This window comes from Leuciscus leuciscus, assembly GCF_965113295.1.
Source record: "Leuciscus leuciscus genome assembly, chromosome: 1".
In the NCBI taxonomy this organism is placed as follows: Eukaryota; Metazoa; Chordata; class Actinopteri; order Cypriniformes; family Leuciscidae; genus Leuciscus; species Leuciscus leuciscus.
Genome location: NC_138725.1, coordinates 47,554,555 through 47,573,799, shown reverse-complemented (window position 1 = coordinate 47,573,799; position 19,245 = coordinate 47,554,555). Strand labels below are relative to the sequence as shown.

Genomic DNA, 19,245 nt, shown 5'->3' with positions numbered 1-19,245 from the left:
GGTTTCCCTCAATACCTCATCATACTCAAAGATTTCCCTTCCGTTGGGACAAAATGCTTAACGTAGCTTAATGGACTAATACAGTGATATAAAAGACCAAACTCGCACCTTATTGGGGATGTAGGCTGTAGGCTACTATATAGGCTACAGGCAAGCAGATAAACTCAGAATATGAACTTAACGCGCAAAGTTTCATGCTGAGCGTTTCCCAGTGATATACTGGCATAAAATCAACACTTGATCAATTAATACTAACACTTTCTCTTCTATTCTATTCTCTCACTCTCTCTCTATCACTCTCTCTCTCTCTCTCTCTCTCTCTCTGAGAGAGAGAGAGAGAGAGAGAGAGTGATAGCACTTACATATTGTTGTCCTCCTATATTTAGTTTAACTGTAAGTCGCTTTGGATAAAAGTGTCTGCTAAATGTAGCCTAAATGTAAAGTTGGCTTGACATTGGACATTCGCACATTTAAGGACCGTCTCTAAAGTTGCATACAACATTGGCATACACGTTTCTAACTTCAATAGCAAACTTCAATGTATTTGAATAAATATCAAAAATCTAAAGGGTGCGCATTATGCCTGACACCTACATGAACACTTTACAGTTGGTTTTATGACTGTAAGTCGTTCTATTCGAATGCTATTGAAGTTAGAAACGTGTATACCAATGTCATATGTAACTTTAGAGACAGTCCCTAAATGTGCAAAAGTCCAATGTCGAGCCAACTTTATGCCAGTATATCACTGGGAAACGCTCAGCATAAAACTCTGCGCGTTAAATTCTTAAATATTCTGAGTCCATCTGCTTGCCTGAGAGTGTAACGGAGGCCAGCTAATAGTCGCTGTGCGAGTAAACCTCACTCCTCTAATCTCAATAGGCGCTCTAGCGACAGACTCTAGAGGCTGCAGTCTTTAGCCTCCTTGTTAGAGCGCCTAATTCTCACGCCGGAGAGCCGGGTTCGAGGCCCGCACAGAGCGGGGCGAGTAGGACCCGGGTGGAGGGGTTACACAAGTTTGGTCTTTTATATCTGTCACGGGAATTCAAAAGGTGAAGCGAGGATTCAAGTGCAGAAAAGGAATTTTAATGAATAACAAACAAAACAGACTAAAAACCAAAACTCCCTCGTGGGGGAAAAACAAGGCAGGCAAACACTCAAAACATAACACAGGGGGAAACAGAGACAACGATCCACCCAGACTGCAAACAAGAGGGAACTAATAAAGGGAAACTAATCAGGGGGAACAGGTGGGAGAACTCAAACAATAATCAGATAACAAGTAGGGCGGGGCTAACAATAACACAAGCACATGGCTCAACATAACAGACACCCAAGTGCAGAACAAGACAGGACAGACATGTGACATAACCCCCTCCTTAAGGAGTGGCTTCCAGACACTCCACTAGAACGGGGGGGACAGACCAGGGCGGGACGGAGGGGACAGACCAGGACGGGAGGGACAGGCCAGGGCGGGACTGGATGAACAGACCAGGGCGGGACTGGAGGAACAGACCAGGGCGGGACGAGAGGAACAGAACAGGGCGGGACGGAAGAGACAAACCAGGGCGGGACGGGAGAAACAAACTGTCCATCAGGCGGCCAGGGTGGAGCAGATTGTCCATCGGGCGGCCAGGTCGGAGACTCTCCCTCGGGTTGCCAGGGCGGAGACTTTCCCTCGGGCGGCCAGGGCGGAGACTTTCCCTCGGGCGGCCAGGGCGGAGACTTTCCCTCGGGCGGCCAGGGCGGAGACTTTCCCTCGGGCGGCCAGGGCGGAGACTTTCCCTCGGGCGGCCAGGGCGGAGAAGACCCCTCGGGCGGCCAGGGCGGAGAAGACCCCTCGGGCGGCCAGGGCGGAGAAGACCCCTCGGGCGGCCAGGGCGGAGAAGACCCCTCGGGCGGCCACGGCGGTGAAGACCCCTCGGGCGGCCAGGGCGGTGAAGACCCCTCGGGCGGCCAGGGCGGAGAAGACCCCTCGGGCGGCCAGGGCGGAGAAGACCCCTCGGGCGGCCAGGGCGGAGAAGACCCCTCGGGCGGCCACGGCGCAGGAACTGGAACAAACACCACCGGCTCAGGCACTGGGACTGGCACCACCGGCTCAGGCCCTGGAACTGGCACCACCGGCTCAGGCACTGGAACTGGCACCACCGGCTCAGGCACTGGAACTGGCACCACCGGCTCAGGCACTGGAACTAGTCCCACCGGCTCAGACTCAGACACCACCGGCCCAGGAACAGACATAGACACAGGAACAGGCACAGGAACAGACACAAGAACAGGCACAGGAACAGACACAGGCACAGGAACAGACACAGGCACAGGAACAGACACAGGCACAGGAACAGACACAGGCACTGGAACAGACACTGGAACAGACACTGGAACAGACACTGGAACAGACACTGGAACAGACACTGGAACAGACACTGGAACAGACACTGGAACAGACACTGGAACAGACACTGGAACAGACACTGGAACAGACACTGGCTCCTGTTCAGGAACAGACACTGGCTCCGGCTCAGGAACAGACACTGGCTCCGGCTCAGGAACAGACACTGGCTCCGGCTCAGGAACAGACACAGGCTCCGGCTCAGGAACAGACGCGGGCTCAGGAACAGACACGGGCTCCGGCTCAGGGACAGACACGGGCTCCGGCTCAGGGACAGACACGGGCTCCGGCTCAGGGACAGACACGGGCTCCGGCTCAGGGACAGACACTGGCTCCGGCTCAGGGACAGACACAGGCTCCGGCTCAGGAACAGACACGGCCTCCGGCTCAGGGACAGACACGGGCTCCGGCTCAGGGACAGACACTGGCTCCTGTTCAGGGACAGACACTGGCTCCGGCTCAGGAACAGACACGGCCTCCGGCTCAGGAACAGACACTGGCTCCGGCTCAGGAACAGACACTGGCTCCGGCTCAGGAACAGACACTGGCTCCGGCTCAGGAACAGACACAGGCTCCGGCTCAGGAACAGACACGGGCTCCGGCTCAGGAACAGACACGGGCTCCGGCTCAGGGACAGACACGGGCTCCGGCTCAGGGACAGACACTGGCTCCGGCTCAGGGACAGACACAGGCTCCGGCTCAGGAACAGACACGGCCTCCGGCTCAGGGACAGACACGGGCTCCGGCTCAGGGACAGACACTGGCTCTGGCTCAGGAACAGACACTGGCTCCGGCTCAGAAACAGGAACAGACATCACCGGCTCAGGAACAGACACCACCGGCTCAGGAACAGACACCACCGGCTCAAGTGTGTGTGTAGCCCACACACACCACATGGCTGTGGCCATAATGGCCAGTGTCGCAGTCACTGAGGGCTCAGGCTCAGGAACAGACACAGGCTCCGACTCAGGGACAGACACGGGCTCCGGCTCAGGGACATACACTGGCTCTGGCTCAGGAACAGACACTGGCTCCGGCTCAGGAATAGGAACAGACATCACCGGCTCAGGAACAGACACCACCGGCTCAGGAACAGACGCCACCGGCTCAAGCGTGTGTGTAGCCCACACACACCACATGGCTGTGGCTATAATGGCCAGTGTCGCGGTCACTGAGGGCTCAGGCTCAGGAACAGACACCACCGGCCCAGACACAGGCTCGACGGCGGCCACCTTGTCCGAAGACCCAGTCTTGGTAGTGACCTTCTTGTCCGAAGACACAGGCTTGACAGGCGTAACGTGAACAGGTTCAGTGGTGGCCATCTTGTCCGAAGACACAGGCTTGGCAGACGTGACGGGAACACTCTCGGCGGCGGCCGTCTTGTCCGAAGACACCGGCTCGGCAGACGTGACGGGAACACTCTCGGCGGCGGCCGTCTTGTCCGAAGACACCGGCTCGGCAGATTTGACATGAACAGTCTCTGACTGGGCAGACGTGACATGAACAGTCTCTGACTGGGCAGACGTGACGTGAACAGTCTCTGGCTGGGCAGACGTGACGTGAACAGTCTCTGGCTGGGCAGACGTGACGTGAACAGTCTCTGGCTGGGCAGACGTGACGTGAACCGTCTCTGGCTGGGCAGACGTGACGTGAACCGTCTCTGGCTGGGCAGACGTGACGTGAACCGTCTCTGGCTGGGCAGACGTGACGTGAACAGTCTCTGGCTGGCCAGACGTGACGTGAACCGTCTCTGGCTGGGCAGACGTGACGTGAACAGTCTCTGGCTGGGCAGACGTGACGTGAACAGTCTCTGGCTCCTCCACAACGGAATCCTCCGGGACATTGGGGAGGCCGGAGGTCTTCCTCCTCCTCCGCCGTCTTCGATGGTGAGGTGCATGTTCAGGTCTGGACGGAATTAATGGTGGATGGAGCTCTGGGCTAGGCAGCGGCGATGCATTCTCTGGGCTGGGCAGCGGCAATGCATTCTCTGGGCTGGGCAGCGGCGATGCATTCTCTGGGCTGGGCAGCGGCGATGCATTCTCTGGGCTGGGCAGCGGCGATGCATTCTCTGGGCTGGGCAGCGGCGATGCATTCTCTGGGCTGGGCAGCGGCGATGCATTCTCTGGGCTGGGCAGCGGCGATGCATTCTCTGGGCTGGGCAGCGGCGATGCATTCTCTGGGCTGGGCAGCGGCGATGCATTCTCTGGGCTGGGCAGCGGGGATGCAGGCGGGTCCGATGTATCCCACCGAGCACGATGGTGGAGATACTTAGTGAAACCCGGAAAGTCTAAAATTTCCAGCCCCTTCATCTCCCACTGAGGCAAGGGAACATCCAAACAAATATTAAATACGTCCTTAAGGACTATATCCCCAAGCCCGAGTCCCTCTGCTGCTGCGCTGAATCTCCGGGCGAAATCCTTCACCCTGGTCCCCTGCTGTCGGAGGGAAACCAAACTGCTGAGTCTCATGATTCGCTCCAGGTGAGGGCAGGAATCCTTCTGCTGAATCCTCATTCTGGTGGATCGTTCTGTCACGGGAATTCAAAAGGTGAAGCGAGGATTCAAGTGCAGAAAAGGAATTTTAATGAATAACAAACAAAACAGACTAAAAACCAAAACTCCCTCGTGGGGGAAAAACAAGGCAGGCAAACACTCAAAACATAACACAGGGGGAAACAGAGACAACGATCCACCCAGACTGCAAACAAGAGGGAACTAATAAAGGGAAACTAATCAGGGGGAACAGGTGGGAGAACTCAAACAATAATCAGATAACAAGTAGGGCGGGGCTAACAATAACACAAGCACATGGCTCAACATAACAGACACCCAAGTGCAGAACAAGACAGGACAGACATGTGACAATATCACTGTATTAGTCCATTAAGCTACGTTAAGCGTTTTATATGACCAGCAGGGGAATCCTGAAGTATTGAGGGAAACCCTAATAGCCTGCATGCAGCACATCGCCACAATATAAAGTTAAGGCAACTAAACAACCAAGAGAAATATATGTCAACCTCAAATGTAACATTGGATCTGTACATCCGCATCGGGGGAATAACATTATAATCTCGTTCACGGTAGAGAAAGATGCATGTAGGCTACACAGGAAAAGTAACCGTGAAGACACTGAATTTAACATAAAAATGCCATCATAATAATCACAAATACACTTACATTGCTGTAAATGAGTTATATGAATGAATGGCTTGCTCTAACTGTTGCTCGGTCTTCGTCAACAAACCGTGCTTTTGCACCTCCTGCTGGTGAGGTCGACTAACAGCAGATGGAGAGTACGCTCAGTAATCTACTGCTTTTCCTGCAGTTCCTGGATGTCATCGTAGAATTTTCTGTCAAATTTGAACCACTGAATTTGTGGAATCGAATTCGCAAAACGAAATAAAATGGACCGAAAAATTGCCTGTTGAATATTATAGGTTGTATTTTTAAACAGTTTGAATATTTCGGAAGTGAAATATGAAAGGTGGATATGGATTATTGAATTTTTAATAATGAAGATGTGTTTGCAATTTTTTGAATTGAAATATTCACAGCTTAAATATTCAACCATGCTGAATTTCAGCACATAAAAATGCAAGTCCTGAAAATACAATGCATTAAAATGAAAGCATGGTTAATACAATGCATATTTTTTCAAGTAGGCTTTTTTGTTTCAAAAACATTTGCCATTATTTTACTTCCATATACGCAAAAGTTTAGACCATACGAATAACAAACTCTAAATTGAGAATTAATCATTCCTTTGGGACAAATAATTGTTTGATTTGCGAACATAGCCATTCGCGGAACGCTTTAAGACCCTGTAGTATATAAAGATATACACCGTAAGCACATGAAAATGTACTGGATAGTATGAGTGATCCAACTGGTTGAGTAATGATGATTCTTTTTAAACAATGAAAGTCACAGAACAAAATGCCACATCACATTTCAGGTTTCTACACGTTTATTTGGTGCTTCCTTTTTGCTGATTGTGCTTATGGATGATTACTGGTTTTGTTTAATTATGCTAATTGTTATGTTTAGGTGGCTGTTAAACTGAAATACAGGCTAATGGCAGTAATCTCAGTCCTCTAGTTAATTGCATTTGTCTGGTCATGGCAACCCCATTAGTGTTTAAAGCTGTTTTGGATGATACAAATGCAGCTGGTGTTTCTGTCAGAGATTTTACAGTCTTTACCCTCCCTGCTGTTATCTGAGAGTGTAAAGCCTTGTTTATACTTTCATACTTTCCGCTGCCTGCGCGCACTCCTCCCCAAACGGACGAGGCGTTTATATTCGACGTGCTCGCCGTTGTACTATTCTGTGAAACGTCAGGGGGCAACTCAAGTAATTGTCCTCTTAGCCATCAGGAATCAACGGTGAGAAGAAGAAAAGTCCACACCGTGACAGTGTTTTAGTACATCACCACCAATACCACACTACAAAAAGAATCGTGTAGAATCCAGTAAACCCTGAGATTATTACTTGTGACATTAGAACAAAATATATGGAAATATATTTTGGATATACAAATATGTATGTAGGCTATACAACTAAATTAACAATCTCTTAAATATTTTCTAATTAATGAGTTAATTAATGATTAATGTAATGATGATGAGGGGTCTTGCAAATACAGTAGTATATCATCAGTGTAAAGACTAATTTTAGGGTGTATTTTTGGTGTTTGAGTTCCTTAATGGTGAATAGTGAAGGGGAGAGTGGGCATCCTTGTCTAGTCCCCCGGTGCAGTGTGAAGCTATGTGATGTTAGTCCATTTGTGATGACAGTGGCTGAAGGTGAAGTATACAGAATTTTGATCCATTTAATGAATGACTCCCCTAAACCAAACCTCTCTAATGTGGAAAACAGGAATTTCAGTTGACTCTATCAAAGGCTTTTCTGCATCGAGAGTAGCTATAATGGTTTTGTCTTTTTGAATTGATGAGTAATACATTGTTAAAAAGTCTGCGTGTGTTAGTGGAAGCGAGTCTACCTTTAATGAAATCGGTTTGATCTGGATGGATTATAGATGGTGTGACTTTTTCTATTCTATGGGCTAGAGCTTTGGTGATGATTTTAATGTCTACATTGATTAGGGAGATCGGACGATAGCTTGACGGTAATGTTGGGTCTTTATTGGGTTTGAGAAGGAGTGAAATTGTGGCAGTGTTCATGTTATCCGGTAGTTTTGATTTTTGTTTTGATTAATTTATCATTCGGATGAAGAGTGGTGATAAAATGGGCCAAAATTGTCTGTAGAACTCAGCAGGGAATCCATCAGGACCTGGTGCTTTATTGTGCGGCTTGAGTTTTAGGGCATTAAAAAGTTCATGTTCTGTTATGGGAGATTCAAGAGTATTTATCTGAAGTTTACTGAGTTGAGGCGGACTAATACTGTTGAGAAATGAATTGATGAAATTGAAATGAACTTTCTGGTTTGGGTCTTTTTCTGAGGAATATAATTTACTGTAATTTGTTTTTGAAAGATTTGTTTTATTTCTTCCGGTGAGTTGGTGGACTTCCCTGCTGTGTTTATAATAACTAGTATTGTTGTTTTTTTTCCTTATTTTGTTTGATTTGATTTGCCAAATATTTACCAGATTTGTTACAGTGGTGGAAGTCTTCTTGTCTTGGCCTATGTAGGAATTAGGTATGTTTATTGATTAATTCATTTAATTTAAATTTATATTTTCTTAATTGATCCTGTGTTTCTTCTGTTGATTTTTTGTTCCAGATCTACTTCTTGTTTTTGTTTTTTTGTTTGTTTTTTTGTAAATGGAGAATTAAATAATTTTTTCCTCTTAGTACTGCTTTTCCTGCTTCCCACAGAAGAGATGGGGATGATTCTGGAGTATCATTCATCTCTAGATAGCATGCCCACTCTCTTTTAAAGTAACTGTCAAATTCAGGGTCTTTTAGAAGAGATGTGTTAAATCGCCATCTGGTAATGGGTTTATGTGGACTGGTTTTTCTATTCCATTTTAATGTTACCGGGGCATGATCACTAATGACTATTGAATGGATCTTTGATTCAGAAATATTTGATATGATAGAATTACTGGTGAGAAAGAAATTAATGCGGGAATATGAGTGGTGGACTAGAGAGAAAAATGAATATTCTTTAACATTTGGATGCTGTAGATGCCAGCTATCGCCAAGACCAAGATCACTCATGAACTGTTTTATGGTTTCTGTTGATTGCAAAATGTGTTTATTGCCTGAACTGTTAGATCTATCTATTGTTGGGTCTAGAACTGTGTTGAAATCAGCTGCTATTATGACTGGACATTTAGAAAGGTTTGAAATGGAGGAAAAAAATATCTGGAAAAAAGATGGGTCATCTGTGTTTGGGCCATATAGATTGTCAATTGTAATTGGGCTATTATTAATAGAAATGTTTATAATAATGAATTGTCCTTCGGGGTCTATAACAGTGGTGTTATGAACAAATGAGATTTTTTTTTACTTATTAAAATGCATACTCCTCTTTGTTTTGTGTTGTAGTGAGCCGAGAATAAATGGTTGTACTTTGATGATTTTATTTTGTTATGATCTGATTCTAATAGATGTGTTTCTTGTAGAAGGCATGTCGGCTTGTAATTTATTTAAAGGATTCAAAACTTTGATCTTCTTTGTCTGAGAACAAAATCCACGAACATTCCAGGTTACAAAAGTAATAGATGACATGTTTTAGTGAAAATTAAACATAAAACGTATATTAATGTGTTGGCCTGTTAGTACTGTACATGTGTGAGTGTATGAGTTTGAGCAGGTATGGCAGTGCATATGTGTGTGTGCATAAGGCAATGTTGTTGGGAGATTAACATAAATACAAATACACAAGTGACTCAATGTATACAGCAGAAAACAACAACAACAACAAAAACTTAAATACATACATAGGGTGGAACATGGGGAGGAGGGGAACGAGACCTAGGTGCTAAAAGACGAGCACATCTAAGAGAGAGAAAAAAGAGAGAATGAAAGAAAGAGAGAGAGTTTAGTTACATTTGTGATTATGGCAGTTATTGACTCTGGGATGGAGGAGAAGTGTTCAGAAAAGCAATGGGGTAATGTCCTTATCGCAATATAACTATTCAGCTATATAATTTATTCACTGTAATGATTTCATGAATTCATTTTCTGTTTTCGGATTGGGAAAAGTTGTTTTCGTCGTTCAAGAATGACCTTTGGGTATTGTTTGTTGATTCCATAGTTTGTGCCTTTAAGTTGCCTGCCTTGCTTCTGAACCAGTTCTTTGTGTTTGTAGTGTTCGCATTTCGCGATGTTCAGTCGTGGTCGATTGTTATTGTTTTGAGATCTGATACGGTGCACACGGTGAAAAGTGATGGCCTGTAAATCCAAAAATCCGTTTGCAAATCCAAAATGTTTTCTTTCATGGTTTTGTTTTTTGCGACAACGGAAGTGAGTTGAGTGGTAGTTGTGTGAACTGAGTCCTTTAAAAAGTTATTTTCTTTAGTGAGAGTGTCTATTTGTTCTTGACTGAATTCTAAGCTGTGCCGCAGTTCCTTGTGTATATTCTTGTCAATATGCGTGTCAATATATTCTTCGAGATGATCCAGGTTGTATGATGTTATAGTCCAGTTTTGAATCGGGAGAAAAAGCGAGGGCGAGAAAAAAAATATTTAATTGATTGATTTTGAAGTTGTTTACAGTTGTTTGCTAGGCTTATTTATATATATTTTTTAATTTAGTAAATGGACTTAAACTTCCAAAAACCTGTAGAGTAGTGGTCTGGGTTCTCTAAGTTACTGTGTTTGCTGGTGCTTGACCTTTGCCTGTTTGATCACGATCTTAATAAAAGCCTGCTTATGGATCCCACTTCGAGTGACGCTTCGTTACAGTTACTGGTTCATAAACAATGCACGCTGACATGCTGAACAAATACTCTTGCACTGTCTATGAAAAAAAGTCTGTACCATGGGTGTCAGTGAGGACGCAATGATGTGAAAGGAGGCATTGATGTGTTACTGTGGATGCAGTATTGCGTTGATGCATTCATGTGTGAAGTAGTAAACATTAGACATTAAACATTATAGTAATATTCATAATTAAACATCTCTTATCTTTAATTGCCTCTATGTTTCCACTTACACTGCACTGAATTTATTTGAAAAAAATATATATTGAAATATTACAGTTTAAAATAACTGTTTTCTATTTGATTTGATTTTAAAATATAATTTATTCCTGTTATGGTAAATCTGATCTTTTTTAGCATCATTAGTCCAGTCTTCAGTGTCACCTCATCCTTCTGAAATCATTCTAATATGATGATTTGATGATCAAGAACCTGGGGAACCTGTGATTTTTTTTTTTATGGGTTCTTTGATGAATAGAAAGTTCAGAAGAACAACATTTATTTACAATTTTTTTTTTCAATTTATTACAGCCTTGATGATTAAAAGTATTGATTAAAAAAATTTAAATACAAAACTGACCCCTCGTCTAGATTCACTCTCTTCTGTATGAGTATTGTTGGGGAACACAAGATGTTTGGTAGTATCTGTGATGAGACTGGACATGGTTGTAAATAAAAAATATATAAAAAAGATCAGTGGAAATATTAAACTACACTCCCTGTTGAGCCTTACAAGATCAGGATTTTTTCTCTGAAACCATTTGTTATAAACTTGGTTTTGATAACTAGGCTGGCCCCCTGGGAAAAGTCCCAGTTCTCTTTATTGCCTGTCCACCCTGTGTGTCAGGGATACCCTTTAACAACACATTCATTTATTGTTGTTTTCTCAGGCCTGGTTGTCCCTCAGGATATGGCTAGATGCTACAAATCTCACCCTGCACATTCAGCTTCCTACTCAGAGTAAAACACAGATTTTAAATTGGGGAACATTGATTGAATTCAGGAAGTATTGTTTCTTGTGATAATACTGATTCTTGTGATAATAACAGTCTCTGATTGATTGATATTTTGGGCATTTCCCAGCATGCACTGAGCATCCCCCCCCCCCCCCCCCCCCCCTCTCTCTCTCTCTCTCTCTCGCTCTCTCTCGCTCTCTCTCTCTCTCTCTCTCTCTCTCTCTCTACACTAACAATTGACTAAACATTTAATTTCTTGACTTTTCATTACCAAAAGGTCATTTGGGTCACCGGTGTTGTTTAATGTTTTAATCATTCTTGTCAAGAGCATACAGATAGGCAGCATTAATTATGGAAATTATTGGATTAATATTTAAAGCAAAATAAATTCAAGAACCGAACTTTTTGCTGTAGATTTTGGAGAAAATGTTCTGGATTTGTTTTTAAATATCCTCTGACCAGGAGGGTGTATCTCCAACTAATGATCATTAACCCTGATGTCCTAGCCAGGGGCCGTAATGACTCGCTGACGCAGTGTTGCAAGAAACCCATTAAGAGAGGCCCAGAGAGAAGGAGAAAGAGAACAAACAAGGTGAATGTGGCCAATTTCTGAAGTCATGCAATATGAATGTGTAGTGAGTTGCAATGGCTTTTCATTTGATTGAAGAGTCTTAAGTTCACAGATTGAGTCTGAATGACATTTTCCTCTCAGAAATGTCATTTTCATTCCTCTCTTGTAGCTTCGTCTCATTTGGGAGCTCTGTAAATTTAGCATTGGTTAATTAACTTTACTTTAGGCTCATAGGACCCCCCAAAAAACGTAAAATCATCCAGCAGCGGGATATTTTTCCACTCCCTTCTGTCTATCTCAACCCTCGCTCCTCCATTTGAGAGCGTCTCTAGTGATGCCCCTAAATACGCTAAATTAGGTCTTCAAACTAGTTTTGAATAAACAAACTGTCCTTGCCAGCATTTAATTATATGAATGCTGGGAAGTCATGGTCTCTAAGTCACTTAATATATATGCTATAGAGAATAAACATTGCTTTCAGGTTTTATCAGTTCAGTCTGTGTTAACGTATGGCCTGAATCGAGTTTAAACCAGATGTTTTTGGAATGGTTTGTAATTACAATTTAATCAGAATTACTGTATTTGTATTGTCATGGATGTAATATGGTTTGCATTTTTAACTGGACTACCATCCTTCATAATCATAATCTTAACAAAGCCCAATTACTCCTTTTGTTATTAAGATAAAAAGAGCAAGAAGAAATATAGCTGAACAGGATGGCTGAAACTGCCTGATCTTTGAGAACATATAAATCCATTTTTCTTGCCAATTTTCCTTAATTTTGAAGAAACTGCAGCGCGTGTACAAGAAAGAGGCTTGTTACTAACTGCAGAATTCTGTGATATAGTATAAATGTGAACTAGAGAACTCCACTGTCCTTGTTAGTTGCCAGTAACAGTGCATTTTAGTTTATTGTTCAATGGTTTAGGGTCTTTAGTGATCTCTTCTGCTCACAGAGGATGCATTTATTTGATCAAAAGTACAGTAAAAACAATTGTGAATTTTCAGCATTTCAGAAATCATTCTAATATTCTGATTTGCTATTCAAGAACCAAACAGCTGTGCTTATAATGCTTGTTGAAACCATGATTTTCAGGATCATTTGATGACTTGGAAGCTTAAAATCAGCATTTATTTGAAATAGAAATATTTTGTAGCATTATAAATATCTTTACTATCCATGTTTGATCGATTTAACGTATTTAATGAATAAAAGTATTAATTTCTTTAATATATATATATAGTATATATACAGAAGGTGGAAGGTAAAGTCTCTACCTTTAGTGTGTGAGTTGAGTGTGATTGGAGCAATTATGAGCTACACACACACACACACACACACACACACACACACACACACACACACACACACTGATGCTGGAAGGGAAGGTCAGTATAAAGGGCAGAACATTGTGTTAATCATTAATGAATAATTAATGTAAATGGAACATCAGCATTTTCTCAGTTGACTAATGGAATTAAAAAATAATAGCTTATTCAACCGTGTACTGATTTTTTGTAATATATTAAAAATAAGAACTGATTGTAATGTGTAATAATTAGAGTTGTCAATGTAACATTAAGTTAAAAACAATGAATAAAATGAATGCTATTTTGTTTTATATCCGTATTACAGAATTGTAATCAGAATTAAACAGAATGAAGGCGTCTTGACATGTATTTTTGTCTTAAAATTGAGTGAGACACTGAAAAGCAGTGTTCATTGCTTATGTTTCAGTGATATGGAAATAGTACAGCAAATTATATATTGACCTTTAAATCAGATGTGTTTATTGCTCTCATCTGCCACAATAATGTAATAAATTTGAATTATCTTCATTTGAGGGATTTTTCTTAGTAATGATCTTTAAAATATTTAAAATATTAAATTAAACATACATATAAAGAAATAAATCAGATTTCTAGTATTTATACTCATTTTTGTTATCCTTTGATGTTGGAATTTACTGATGTAATCTAGCATCTACACGGCTACAAGTAATACACAGATGCAGTGTAATTTTGAGCAAGACTTAATTAAGGCCATTTTTCATACAGTTCAAAGAGATTCTATAGGCTGCAATATGTCTGAAGGCAAGCTGGAGAAATGCAAATGAAGTTATTATAAGGCTGTTTACTAAAGAACCTGTCATTGAGTTTATTTTAAAGATATCGTTTGTTGCGGGAGGCTTTTGTCACTGTCAGATCTGGTTGCTGGGTTTATTTTTGATTCCCGGAGCAGAGGTAAGACGACAGGCCTTTTAAAGTCTTCCCATGCCAACACAGCTTTGATTTTATCTCCACTGACAAATTTCATTTGCCTGTCAGATATCTTTTTTTTCCTATCAGCAGCAGTGTGAAATCGGCTCCTCAATCTGTGCCTGATGCTCAGTGGTTTCCAGACACAGTTGGAAAGAGATTATGTCCCTTCTTATCCTCTCCAAGTCAGCTCATTATTCACATTTGGCTCTTTCGGTCTTAAGACTGCATTACCCATGATGTCTCCTGTTGAGACTAAATGAAGCTGACCTGCATGGAAGCTTTGGTAATGTATGCTCGGAGAAGTGTGAATGTGGGCAACCTGTTGTTTTGGGGCAGATGGGATCCTCCTCCTCCACCTGACATTTCCTGTGCCGTGTCTCTTCCTCTTGTTGTTTACTATCTCTTTTGTCATTCCCTCTTAAATCCTTAATCCATATTTCTCGCTCCCTTGACATTCACACCCTTCCCTCCCTGCCGCCTTCCCCATCCGTCTGCTGCCAGGTTCACTGAGATGAGAGCCAGTTCAGGGTGTTTGCTCATGAAGGATTGTGGAGTCTGAGTGTGTTGGAAGTTGTTACACAGTAAGCACTTCTTCCAGCCAGTGGACACATGCCAGCAGGATGTCTGTTTGTTGTGTTCGTGTGAATTCTTTAGACAAAGACCTCTCTAAATAGAAAAGTTGTAATTATTATCTTGTGACAAATTCATATAATTGGAATTGTTTTGCACAGAACAGAGAGCAGGGACACTGTGCACTATGTTTGCCAAATGACCCTTTTCCGATGATTGTGATGTGATTATTTAAATGTGGGCTGAGTACTTTAAAAAAAAAAATTCTGGCTGAAGCAACAATGGTTTTGGATTTCATGCTGACAGGCATGGATACAGCCTCACACCAAATGCCAATGTAGAAATATCCAGAGGATATAAAATGTATTATTTATTTATTCAGCATGTAAAGTGTCCAATAATAGGGGGTAACTTGCAGAGCACCTCCTATTTAAACATGAAGAGACTGCCTTATTGATTTGATGTCAAATGAAAAGCAACAGACCACAGTTGTTATTGTTAAATATTCCCTTAAATCTTATCTTTACTTTGTAACTTTATAGCTTATAATGATATGTCTTTTTATATTTTTAATTGTTTGCTCCTTTTTCTTTTTTATCAATTGTACAGCATTTTGGATCAACTTCAGTTTTTGTTTTGTAAATAAACTTTGACTTGACTTTGACTTAATAGTTCATTTTGTTTTTTACTTGCAGTTTTGAGATGTACCACAAAATAGAAAAAATTCATGAAGATGCGTTATGCGGCAGTTTCTGTGAACGATTGTACAGAAAGCAGAAAAGGTCAAACCAGACATAACTGGACTGTACCAATAGTATCTGTTTTACTTTCTGAAACAAAACTCTGATGGCACTTATCCAATTAATCTGGCACAATAGTAACTAATAGCAAGTTCTGTCTCCAAAAACAATTATTGTATCTGCCCAGTATCTTAATTATTTTTTTATTTTTTTTTGTGTGTGTGTGCAATATGATATCAAAGGGGTAGGAAATCTACTGTGAATGGTGGGCATGATGTTGGTGTATGAAACTAGTAGGTGGTTATTGAGATAAGATAAAATAGATTTACATTGACCACTGGTGTTGTAAAAAGTATTCCCCCCAAAATGACTTGTGTAAAAAAATTGTATGCACTAAAACCTCTGTTCTGTAACTCACCTACACTGTTACATGTGAATGTCAATCATATGCTAATCAATCTGTCTAATGAATAATAATCCTCTCTCCTCTTTCAGCTGACGTACCTTCCTCCTCCGTGGGGCGAGTGTGTGTCCAGAGCCCTGGACTCAGGCCTCTTTCAGGTGTACAGCGTGTCTGCCTGCCGTATCGAGTGTGAAACGCGCTACATTGTAGAGAACTGCAACTGCAGGATGGTCTATATGCCTGGTACGTCCCAACCTAACAGCGCTTGAAACTTTATACTTTATACTTTATACCTCTTTCTTTATACTCATCCATTTACTTTAAATGCATCCTCTGCATTTCAGTTTTCAGTCATAGGGCCTTATTTGAACGATCTAAGCGCATGGTCTAAAGCGCACGGCGCAAGCACACTCAGGACGTGTCCGAATCCACTTTTGCTAGTTTAACGACAGGAAAAAAGGTGGTCATGGTCTAAAAGGGTGGTCCTTATTCTCTTAATGAGTAATGGGTATGTTTTGTGCGTAATATGCAATAAACCAATCAGAGTCTCATCTCCCATTCCCTTTAAAAGCCAGCAGACCATCTACGGGACAAGCCGAATTCCACCATATCTTTATGTACACAATATTAATATTTTACATTGTAATCCTTTTATTTTTAATATTTGGCTAGTTTGTGTGCTGCTGCGTGTGTAATAAGTAGAGTGTACGCACGTTGTGGACCTGCCTATAGGCACACATAACTAACGCGCTCTTTAAATGAAAAAAATATATACTGCGCAGTCTATTTCAGTTTCCTCAAAATGGCAACGCGCCAACAATGCGCCTGAACACACCTTGTTTTCAGACCAGCATGCCCATGGGCGCACTAATGGGCGCAAATGCATTTGATATTTAAACAATGTGGCGCAGGAGGTGAAAATGAAAACTAGAAAAAAACACTTGCGTCGCGCCTGGTGCTGCATTGCGCCGGGTGTATGATAGGGCCCTTAGATTTAATTATCAGGATTTTACACAAAATATTTTTTTTACAAAAAATAAAAATGTGACAAAAAGGTGCCTGTGATGACAAATTTAAACAATAATTTATTTATATATATAAATGTGTGTGTGTGTGTGTGTGTGTGTGTGTGTGTGTGTGTGTGTGTGTGTGTGTGTGTGTGTGTGTGTGTGTGTGTGTGTGTGTGTGTGTGTGTGTGTGTGTGTATGTATATATATATAACAGCAATCTACATTAAATAAAAGAATTGCCCTGTAATGTCCTGTCATAATACATTGGTCCAAGACAGTAAAATACTAGTGAATATGGTGTTCAAAGCAGTAAATGTTTACATACATATTTCATAGAAACAAATGACAGCTTTAATGATGTGCAAATAAATAGTTTGCATACAAATCAGATCCAACCCTTTATTAATGTAATCAGAAGGAAGACATGATGAAGACATCACTTATAATGTCTGTGACTGAATAGTAAGGACAAATAGAGTTTGTACTGTCAATCACGAAACCTGTAGGGACTCTGTTTCCATCTTGTCTGTGTAAACCCCTGTCTAAGGTCTTTAAATCTTGATGAACAGTTATCCAATGAGGTCAGATTTCATATGCTCATGGATAGCATGTCAGCATGAGGTTGTGTGTTGCAATAACTTAATGCCTTGTGGCATTTGTGGTTTGCATTTGGCAGTCGAGTTTTGCTGGCTGAACTTGTTTAGGAGAGGTCAGAATATAGAAAAGAATTCATTTTTTTGTGGGTCAAAGGTGGTTTGGAACAAGCCCACAAACTGACAGCAAGGGCTTATATGCAGGAGCCATGACATATTGTGTAATTTAAAAAGTGTGGAAGAGCTCTTCCCAATAGTCTTCAGAAACATTAAGTTTTAATTTAATTTCACTGATAAAATGGTAATTTTGGCCCATTGATAAATAGTCATCTTTAACTGTCACTAAATGTTCTTTTTAAAGACGTAATATATTTCCAAGATTTCATAATATGATTTCATGAACTTCTCATTGTGACTCAGTGCCCTTTATGTTCCATTCTTAACGCCAATTTATGCTGCCCCGTAATATGCTGATATTTAAAGTTGGTGCTGCAGTAGATTTCTTTGTCAACTGGTCTCTTTTAATGACACTATACAGTCTCCATTTTCACAATTTTCTCAATTTTTGAATAAAAAAAATTGCTCTTTTTTTATCATAAAGTTCCCTATTAAATCTAACCCATAAGTGCCAACCTCAACCTCTTGCTACTTCAGTAGGTGCTCGAGACAGAACAATTATCTCATAGATGATTAGTCCTTCATTCACACAGGCGCCCTGCTCTAATAATGTAATTATAGATTCATTAACTGATTGTGATAGGCCTGTGATGTACATTCGGGATACATCTGATACATTTTGACGTACAATTCTCTCTTCCATGCTCACACACATGCACTCACAGTTGTTTATTTCCATGTCGTGTTGAGTTTGGCTAAGTGTAGGTTGGGTTTGTTTTCCCTCCTATTTAGAACACTATATCAGTGTTTCATTTTTAATTTAAGAAGGCTGAATAAAGTTTTCTTTGTTTGTTTCTAGGCGATTCTCCGTTCTGCACTCCTGAACAGTATAAGGACTGTGCTGAACCTGCTCTGGGTGAGTGTGAACTTCACACACACACACACACACACACACACACACACACACACACACACACACACACACACGTCTGGTTCGCTATCTTTGTGGGACTCTCTATAGACGTAATGGTTTTTAAACTGTACAAACAGTATATTCTATCACACACACACACACACACACACACACACACACACACGTCTGGTTCGCTATCTTTGTGGGACTCTCTATAGACGTAATGGTTTTTAAACTGTACAAACAGTATATTCTATCCCCTTACACTAACAGAAAACTCTCTGCATTTTTACATAAAAAAATAAATAAAAATCCTTCTGTATAATTTATAAGCTTGTTTCCTCATGGGGATCTCCACGGTGTCACAAGTCCCCATGACACACACACACACACACACATTGTGTTTTCATGTTTTATGGGGACTCTTCATAGGTGTAATGGTTTTTATACTGTACGAACTGTATATTCTATCCTCTTACACTAACCCTACGCCTAAACAGACCCATCACTCACACAACAGTTTTTTTTTTTTATATTTTCATAAAAACTTCACTTAGTGTGATTTATAAGCTCTTTTCCTCACGGAGACCAAAAAAATGTCCCCACAATTGGGAGAGGGAGGGAGAGAGGGAGAGAGGGAGGGAGAGAGGGAGAGGGAGAGAGAGAGGGAGAGAGGGAGGGAGGGAGAGAGAGGGAGAGAGAGAGAGAGGGAGAGAGAGAGAGAGAGAGGGAGAGAGGGAGAGAGGGAGAGAGGGAGAGAGAGAGAGAGAGAGAGAGAGAGAGAGAGAGAGAGAGAGAGAGAGAGAGAGAGAGAGAGAGAGAGTGAG

At 41.8% G+C, this 19,245-nt stretch overlaps 1 protein-coding gene across 4 annotated transcripts in view; it reads left to right on the top strand.

Annotated features, from left to right (window-relative positions):
- The window catches only part of asic2 (acid-sensing (proton-gated) ion channel 2), a 456,853-nt gene that overhangs the window by 412,521 nt on the left and 25,087 nt on the right, over positions 1-19,245 (top strand). For all 4 annotated transcript variants that reach the window (XM_082176414.1, XM_082176415.1, XM_082176416.1 and 1 more), the window contains 2 exons: positions 15,878-16,028; positions 18,365-18,421. In XM_082176414.1, coding sequence (XP_082032540.1) covers positions 15,878-16,028; positions 18,365-18,421 — 208 coding nt within the window. The remainder of the gene's footprint in view (positions 1-15,877; positions 16,029-18,364; positions 18,422-19,245) is intronic.